General features: G+C 35.3%; 1 protein-coding gene across 1 annotated transcript in view; it reads right to left on the bottom strand.

Annotated features, from left to right (window-relative positions):
- Positions 1 to 5,008: 5,008 nt before the first annotated feature.
- Positions 5,009 to 9,769, bottom strand: part of LOC117180473 (piggyBac transposable element-derived protein 3-like) — a 38,394-nt gene continuing 33,633 nt past the window's right edge. The window contains exon 4 of the mRNA XM_033372972.1: positions 5,009 to 5,107. Coding sequence (XP_033228863.1) covers positions 5,009 to 5,107 — 99 coding nt within the window. The remainder of the gene's footprint in view (positions 5,108 to 9,769) is intronic.

The raw sequence follows: 9,769 nt of genomic DNA, 5'->3' as shown, positions 1-9,769 counted from the left end.
CGTTGATTGCTGTTTCGATGTCCTCGTTTGTTTCGTCCAATAATATTGTTGCTAGTAGTAATTTGGAGTTGACGAAACTATCCTTCGTTACAGTGTTCAAACCGTAACTGACATTTTTTATTAACTTTCTTTCGGTATTCTCCTGGGCAGCTATCCATTTATGGTCAGTTGACGATGAGTCTAGGATTAATTTAAGTATTTTTGTGTGATTTGAGAGGATGCTAGCTACATTTTTATTATCCTTATAAGTTGTGTCAAATTCATTGTTAATTTGTTTCATGTCTGATTCGCTCAATGTTCCAAACAAAGTTTTAGATATGTCTCCCACAAAATTAGCTAATCCTCTTTTTTGACGTTGTTTACCTAATAATTTTTTTAGGATACTATTTTTGCTAATTAGTGTAGTTAGCACTGATCATCGGTGCTAGTACTAGCAGGAGGGTCCAAGAGGGTGTCATCGCCTACAAAATAAGGCATTGCTTGGTTTATATGGATTCTAATTACTTTATCCTTGTTTCTAATTCTTAAGTTGTTATTGTCTAGATAGTCTATTACTTCAAATGGTCCTTTCCATGAATGGTCTAAATTGTTCTGTTTTGTGTTATTAAATATTTTGACGGTGTCTCCACTTTTGTATAGGGGATGCTTGTCTACTATGTTTTCATCGAGTCTTTTCTTTGTTTTTTCGGTTTCAATTTCTATTCTTTCTCGAGCTTTTCTCAGGTGTTCTTCATGTTTCCTTTTCCACTTTCTAATGAGTTCGGGGTACGTTAACGTTGGTGAGTGGGTGATTGAGGATGGAATGTTGGTTTCTCTCCCAAACATGAGTTGAAAGGGTGTTAGGCCCGTTGTTTGGTTTCTTATGGTATTGATGGCAAAATTGGTGAATTTTAGGTTATCATCCCACTCCGAAGATGTAGATATAGTGCTCAAGTAATCCTTCAATTATTGAGCTAGTGGTTACGTTCGCCATTGGTATCAATACGTTATAACGGGTTAATCGATCTTGTAGGCTCAAGATGTATTTATTTCCTTTCATTGTTTCAGGTAATGGGCCATATATGTCTAGGGCAATTTTGTCATTGGGTTCTAATGGGATATCTGGTATTATAGCATCGGTCTGGTTTCGGATTCTGGTCGTTTTTTGTAGCTGGCAAATGGGAGATGTTTTCACGAATTTCTTGATATCGTCGTCCATTCCTACCCACTGTCCTATTCTTCGGGATTTACTTATTGTATTTCTCTCCTCGAAGTGTTCAACATGTGCTTCTTTAATGATGTTCGTTTTCTCCTCCATTGTTAATTCACAGGTGTTATTAAAGCTCATGTGAAAGCTATGGTTTAGGTAGAGGTTGGATAAATATTCTACCATTTCTTGTATTATTTCTTTTTCTATTGGTGTGAAAAGTGGGTCTCCGAAAATTAATCTGATCAATGTGAGTTTTTTGTTTATTGTCTCGTCAATGAGCCAACCCAGCTTTCCCAACCACTCTTCTTCGTTGAACCTTGGCATGTCTTCTTTATTTATGGTTTTCCAGAGTTTTCCTACCGCGTTAGGTTTCGTTTTGACCTTTCCTTGCGTTGGGTTCAGTCGCCAGGTCATGGACTCATCGTATAGGTCATCCTTGAGGGAGTTTCTTGGGTTTTCTTGTTCGATGGTTTCCTCTTGTTCGTTAGGGTTGTCAGGATTTTCTGGTTGATCTTGTTTTTTGATTGTTACTCTGTCTCTTAGTATTTCTTCTTTAGTGATTGTGGGACCTTTAATTGGGGTATCCAAGATTTCCGTGCTGAGATGTTCATTTTTGTCAGAAGTGGGAGTTATGTCTATTCCTTCCAATGCTTGTTGTAAGAGATCGCTAGTCTGTAGAGGGAATAATCTTGAGAGGCAGTCAGCCACTTTATTTTCTTTTCTTTTTACATATTCGATTTCATATATGTACTCTTCGAGACGCAGCCTCCATCTGAGCAATCTTCAGCTAGGATCTTTAACATTATGTAGCCAGACGAGTGCCTTGTGATCTGTTCGAATCGTAAATTTCTTTCCTAACAGGTACTGTCGAAGTCTTTTCATGGCCCACACTATTGCGAGGAGTTCTTTCTCTGAGGTTCTGTAATTTTCTTCTCCCTTGTTCAAGGTTCTACTTACAAATAGGCAGGGGTGTCCATTTTGGGAGAGTACTGCGCCGAGGCCTTGGTTTGATGCATCCGTGGTCAATGTGAATTTTTCTTTGAAATTCCGGAATTTCAGTACGGGTTCCTTTGTCAGGGCATTTTTTAATGTTTCAAATGCTTCTTCGCATCGGAGTGTCCAGTCGAATATTGTCTCTTTTTGTGTTAGTTTCGTCAGTGGCCTGGCTATCGCGGAGAAATTCTTTATAAATTTCCTATAATACCCTGCTAGTCCGAGGAATTATTGAACATGTTTGTGTGTTTTTAGTTGTTTAAATTCTTTAATAGCTTGGATTTTTACGGGGTTCGGTTTCACTCCTTCTGCCGTGATGAGGTGGCCCAGGTATTCTAATTCTGGTCTTAAATATTCACACTTTGATGGTTCTAATTTTAAGCCTAGTTGTTTTACTCTGTCTCATACTTTTACCAGGTTATCGCTGTGCTCTTTTAACATTTTGCCGAATACTACGATGTCGTTGATGTATACAGAACAAACTTTTCCTATCAGGCCTCTAAATGCGTTGTCCATCATTCTTTGTAAAGTTGCTGGACTGTTCTTTAAACCAAACGGTAGCCTATTATACTCAAAGGTACCTTGACTCGTTAAGAAGGCCGTGTATTTTTTTATTTTTCTTGCATCGGTATTCGGTGGAACCCTGCACTCATGTCGAATGCTGAGAAAAACTTTGTAAGCGTCTTGATCCGTATCCTTATTTATCTGTCGGTAGTCTATTACCATTCTAAGTTTTCCTCCTTTTTTGCCCGTGTTAAGGATGATCTCATGTTCCGTTAAATCGGTACACGGTAAGGGGTCTCCTTCTAACGTGAATACGTCTACGTATTGTAGTAGGATTTTCTTTACTTGTTTTTTGATTTTTTGTTCTATGTGGTTTAGGTTCAATTTATCTTGAAGTTTTTTAATGCGTTCCATGCAATGATGATGGGTAGAATTATTAGTGCTATCATCCCCTTTTTGTTCTGAAACTACGACCCTTGTTTTTATAGATGCTATTCTTTCAAATAGAATTGTTTGAGGGATTTTGGCTGGTGTTTTTTCATAATTACGGTATGGTATGATTAGTTCTTTATTAGAAATAGTGTATATACCATCGGGGACCTCTTTTTGTCCTTCTATCCATGCTGTTTGGTCCTCCTCAGCTTCCATCGTTATTTTGCAAATTTTAGTTGTGTTTCCGGATATGTAATCACCTTCGAAATATAGTGGTTGTTTGTATTTGTCAATAACTAGGTAATTTCGATTTATGGTATACCTTGTATATTTGTGGAAAAAAGGTAAACCTATTATACCATCTTCTATCAAAGGGAAATTGTCTTCTATTACATGGGACAATTGTTTTCCTCCCCAGTAGATTAGGTATGTTGCTTCTGATGATTCATGATGGTCATCTCCCTTGGAAAATTTTTTGTTGTATTTGAATGTTTTTTGGTCCGGTTGTAGAAAGTTTCGTTTAATTAAATTGATGGCTGCTTCGCTATCTACTAATAGTCTGTAAATTGTTCCGTCTCTTCGTTTTCCATGGATTGATTGTAGTTTTCCGCAAAGTTTTGACGCTTGTTCCTCGTATTGGTTCTGCTCTGCTATCTCTTCTTCTGTCATTTCCACTTGTTCTAAATATTCTTCTTGAGTTTCCTGAATTGTCTTGATTTGTGGGGGTCCATTTTGTGCTGAGCCTGGGTGAAAACCCTGCTGTTTACTACAACATTGGGAGGCGAAATGTCCGATTTTGCCGCACTCATGGCAACTCATTTCAGATCTTTCGGCTAGCGGGATTCTGTCTGTTTTCTGGCGCAGGAAAGTTATAAGGTGGTAAGGGTTGTTGTTTTATTCCTATTCCAGATATTTTATTTTTTAAACTTTCGGAATCTGAATGGTCGCCCGTGATGAGTGCTGAGTTTCTTACTACTTGCTTAATTTCTCTTCTCCTGCTGTGATTCTCTTCGTTAAATGTGCTAAGTTTTTCCTTCATTCCGGTATTCTCGAGTTTTAATTCTCGCATTTCCAATCGTAATTGCTGGATGGGATCCAGGTTTAAAAAAGAATCGGATGCTATGTAGGTCGGCGATGTTGCTCTCGACTGAGCTGGAGTTTTGTTGGGGGAGGTCATTGCTATGTGGAATAAAGGTAACAAGTCGCGCGATAATGAGGCAGAAGTGGTGTCAGTATCGTCCGTGCCGTACGCTGCACTGGTTTTATCTCTATACGTTGCATATGCCAGCGTAAAGGCCTATCTCGAATTTGTTATCTAATATGCGCCTGGGAATGTGCTTCGGTTGGACTTTAAGCCCTTTAGTACAGTTGAATGCAAGGATATCGTCTAATACAATTTCTCTGATTCCAAAGTAATTTTTTATGTTTTATTGAGGAAAGGCAGTGCTCTGGAGCACCAAGAGTATACATTACCCTAATCTTAAAACTTTGCCTCGCCGAATGTTAAACTATTTATTTTTAGTTTCGCATTCGCCTCCTTCCGCAGACAGCAGGGAGGACTTACACTCTTCAAGATTAGCTTTTCGATTTGTACCTACTTATGTGCTAAGTCAAAACTTACAGTGATTCGCTTTTACAAAAGTCTTGTCGAGGTCCGTGAATCTGCGATGTCGACTATTTGAAGCGGTGATCGGCTTGCTGACGTATCTGCTGGCGTTTTACTTGTTTTTTGTTTGACTTTTCTTTCTTCTGGCGGTGGGCGTTCTGACTACTGACGTGTCGGCTGCTTGAGCTGTAGCTATCCTGGATTCCTTACTGCTGGACTGCTGCTAGACAGATGTCTCTTCCGCCTGTTTGCAGGCCTCGTGCTGAAGTTTTGGAAGGTTGAGTTTACGTAGTATGGAATTTGTTACTTCCAGTGTTAATCAGTTCTTCTTGCTGCTTCTGGTTAACGGGATTATCCGTAGAATAATACCGGAGCTCTAGCGTCTAGTGAATTTCGTAAAATTCCTTTTTTCTCTTTACAGGTGTCGTTGCGGATCAGTTTTATGTGAAATCTCTGTAATGATTTCGTAAAATCGGAGAAGTCGAAAAGCTGATCCTGGCAGGATCGCCAAATGTTATGAGGTAAATTGTGTAACTGAATTTTTTTGTGTGAGCTTGAAGTAAATCTCTAACTTCAAGCGCTTTATTAGTATATATTGATACAAGCTTAGAACTGGCTCCTCGGCGTGAGATAGCGCTTTATATAGGCTAATTAGACGTAGAGTGGGGGTAAATATCTGTGCTTAACAACCGTTTATATATATTTTTATCTCACGTTTCCAATAATGCACATCAAACAATGTAACTTAAACTTTTATTCTACTTTTCGACTCCATTCAACTCCTTCTATTACTAACAGAGTACACGTTTTTGTTTGTCGGAAATCCAAGTGTGCCATATTCAATTACTATGCCATATTCAAGCCATCTCCTCTATGTATTAATAATTTTGTTACTCTTCAATAATTATCTTCTTTAGATGGAGAATCTAAAGATGTTGTCAATTTTTCCCTATCTTCGACAGTTCACTAGATATTTGTAAAAAATGAAAGTTTTAATCCTTTTATGGAAAAGTTTATATGCCTGTAATTGTTGAGATCGACATCTTCCGATTTAAAAAAATTTTTAATTAGTTATTACAAAGTTACGAGTGTATATTTTTTGTAGGTCTTACGGTCTTCATTGAGTTAAAAGAAATAACAAACGCAATAACTAGAAAGTTAGTTTATTAATGATACTGAGGTTTCGGCTATGACTGCGTGCCGTGTTCAAAGAACCTAAATAAACAATATATAAATAACAACAATTTCTAAATTTTATTGCAAAAATTAAAAGTAAAAGAAATATAAATACCTTTGATGAGTATATTGTAAGGAAAAAGCATTTTTAATTTTGGAGTCAACGGCTTGTCAATAGTTGATGGTCAAATTATAAAACTAATTCTGAGGTGTGACTCCAATTCAAAATTAATTATATACCATGGTAACTTAGAACAAAATTGCAGAGACTATTCCAGAGAGAGAGAGAGACTACATCTGAATTGAAAAAATAGGAAACAAAATCTTTATAATATTTTAGGAGAAAACGACGAACATATGACAAATTAGGAAAGAGAAATACCTTAAGGCAGTTACTATTAATGCAGAACACAGGCATTTAATCGGTTATAAACTTTTAATACTTAGCAGATATCAACTGTTTGGTCCCAACCAATCTGGATGTGGTAGACTCTGTAGGTAATAATGAGACCAATACATAAATTATCATTCCGTGTCAGAAGATTAGTCTACATTGTCTTGTTTTGACACAGCTAAAGCCATAACTGCAAAAAAAGTATGTACATCTCCAGTGACTAACTTGTCCGAGTCGAAATTTAGGCCCTACTTTGAATTCGTAACTCCTACCTTAGTAAGGGCTGGAAGCTGTGAAGTAGGTTCTAAATAAGCAGCGATTCCAATTTAATTTAGACCCTACTTTGTCGCTAAAAGTGTCCGAAATCGGCCGTTTTTTCCCGTTTAGCGTCAATGAAGGGTCTGCATTTAAGATAAATTAGACCCTCTTTTAAAACTCAAACTACTACTGTAGGACGTGTGGCATCAAACCAGGTTCTCTCCGAAATCGCACGCACTGAGTATTTATCAAACGCCCAACGCCCTAACCGATTCAGCTAACGAAACGCGTTATGATGCCTTCGATAAATCATTAGCACTTGTCAAATAATTCAAGTTCCAAAATCTTTTTGTATTTAAAACAATCAAATGAATAATTACTTTTTTTAACTTTCTATATCGTTAAATATTTGACACGATTTTTGAAGAGTACAAAACACATTTGTTCTGTTTTTAGAAGTATTCTACGTTATACGCTTTAAAAGAACTTGAGGCTACATATTTAAATTCGATTCTGTATTATTTATTACTTATATGAATACAATTTCAAACTTGTTGATTTCAATAAAAATATCTCTTTATCTTTTTATTGAGCAAAGATTTCTAAAAGTCATTCATCATCATAATTAATCCAATTATACTGAAAATACAAATATTGAGTTCAAGATGCAATCTAATATTCAGCAGGAAATAAGTTTATATTAACAATAACAGTACTGGTTTTATACCCAATTGTCTCATCGTCACAAAAATCCAAGTTGAGTAGTCAATTACTTTTCATACATTTGGCTGTTCTTATTCTCCAATAAATATGATAAAAAGATTAGAACAGTTAACATTTTCTAACAAAAAGAAATGCTATTTCCTCTCAAATCAAGTAGTAGACACGTAAATAGTAATATTCCTCTAAAAAGATATTTTAGAAAATTTCAATTATTGGAAAAGTGGTTTTGTTCCTTGGAAAAAAATAATTTTCTCCATAATATCATGTTACAATTAAATTAACCGTAATACTGTAATAAAAATGTAATGACAATCTGTGAATTTAATTATAATTATTAAAAATATATTTCAATATATTTTTCAGATTTTTTATTTCATACATAAAATTTGTTGTTAGCGATAGAAAATATTTTATTCTTATAATTTATTGTGATTCTCAATCACCTACCCCAGGCGGAAATATTATGTATGATTTATACATAGTGTGTAGTATTATATATAATATTCATTTCTTTTATACATTTTTTTATATAAAACACATTACTATTATATATGAAACTTCATACTATATATAATCTAAACATAATTTTTCCGCCTAGGACATGACTTTTTTATACACAAACTTTTTTAATTATCGATAAAAACGTTTATAATTAATTATTAATCGACAATATTTAATAATTTCCCATGATGAATATCATTCTCATACAAATTTACAACATTTTCAGTTAAGAAAAAATATTTTTCTGTGATTAAGCATTGCAAAGAAGTATTGATTTATATATAAATAATTAATGACAATTTAGGTTAAATCTTGAATTAAATATTTTTGTTAATTAAGTGTGCATTCAGTCATCAGGATGACCAATGAGTTCAGTTAACCTATGTAAAAAATTACTTTTACTTTATTTTCATGAAGTTCGAACATTGTAGGCTCAAAAGATTTAATGTAGGGTCATTATTGAAGGGGAGGTTAAACAGCATCAAAGTAGGGTGTTGAGTTATAAAAATGTAGGCTCTAAAGACTCAAAGTAGCTTCAGAGTGGTGTTACAGCCTCAAAGCAGGCTCTAATGTTTCATTCCCTTGGAGTTAAAAGTTTAAAACAGGGGCTATAAGTTTACATAGCGTCAAAGCAGGTTCTAATAAGGAGCTGCAACTTCAAAGTAGGGTCTTAATTTCGCCTCGGGTGTGAGACGGAAATTTAACTCACGCCATGCCCTCGTTTAATAATTTAAATCACATCAGTGCTATAAGTAAGTTTATGTTTAGAGAAAAAGGGAAACCTCTCTTTGTCATAGAAGGACATAAATTTAAGTTTCACAAACTATTAAGTGACGATATTCGACGTTGCTGTTGCACAAAAAAGAATTGTAGAGCATTTCTGAAACTTTACGAGCGCAGAAAAGTTACGGAAAACGATTTTTGTCATAATCACGACCCCCCAAAGCAAGAATGCACATGAAAAACAAACATTAAGTAACGACCTCAAAATAACAGCAATCGAAGAACCAAACGAATGACTTCAAAAATTGATTCACAAAAAATTAAGTTGAAGCTATTATTCTTAAGACATAAAAAATAGTTTAGTACCATATTACGAGCTAGATATATAGCATAACTTAGAATTTTCTTGGATTCGTTTTTACCAAAGACAAACTTAAGACAGTTTGTAGACACGATAATTTCCGCGAAATTTTACGTTTAAATATGCATCAAGGTCATGTGACCCGATGACCTTTTAGGTCATTCCAGGGTCGTATAAACTCAAACAAGGTCTAGACGGCTGATGAACGAAAATATGCGTTTTCGTGAGAAATGTTTCAGACAAAAGTTTCAGGGTTTTGGATAAAGATCTGAATGGTGGCCTTGAAGCTGACCTCTGCGTTGGACTGCAAGGTTATTTCAAGGTCTACTTTTATTTTTAAAATGGAAACCCCTATTTTTGAAGCCGCCAATCGAAAGAACGGAGAATTGTGCGTTCAGATATTAATCAAGGTCATGTGATCCGATGACCTTCGGGGTCATACCAGGGTCGTGTAAACTCAAACAAGGTCTAGATGGCTGATCAGCGTATAGTTCAATTTATCAGTTTATCAGTTTATCATAGATCAGTTTATACGACCCTGGAATGACCTCGAAGGTCATCGGGCCACATGACCTTGATGCATATCTAAACGTAAAATTTTGCGTTCTTTCGATTGGTGGTTTCAAAAATAGGGGTTTCCATTTGAATAATAAAAGTTGACCTTGAAATAATATTCACTGATAAGAGATCAAACATACACAATTTCAAATAAATTGAATTATAATTTCTTGACCAAAAACGAAGAAGTAAAAATTGGAAATATTTTACATGCTAAAGTCCATAAGACATAAAAATGGCTAGAGCAACGGCTAAAAATTTTTTTTTTTGCAAATAAAAAAACATGGGCAAATTTATTTGACTAAGAGAACGATTTGGTCAACGTTTCCGTTGAAATTTCTCAAACGTCAT

The sequence above is a fragment of the Belonocnema kinseyi genome, chromosome 9 (assembly GCF_010883055.1).
Source record: "Belonocnema kinseyi isolate 2016_QV_RU_SX_M_011 chromosome 9, B_treatae_v1, whole genome shotgun sequence".
Classification (NCBI taxonomy): Eukaryota; Metazoa; Arthropoda; class Insecta; order Hymenoptera; family Cynipidae; genus Belonocnema; species Belonocnema kinseyi.
This window is presented reverse-complemented; position numbering and strand designations above follow the sequence as displayed.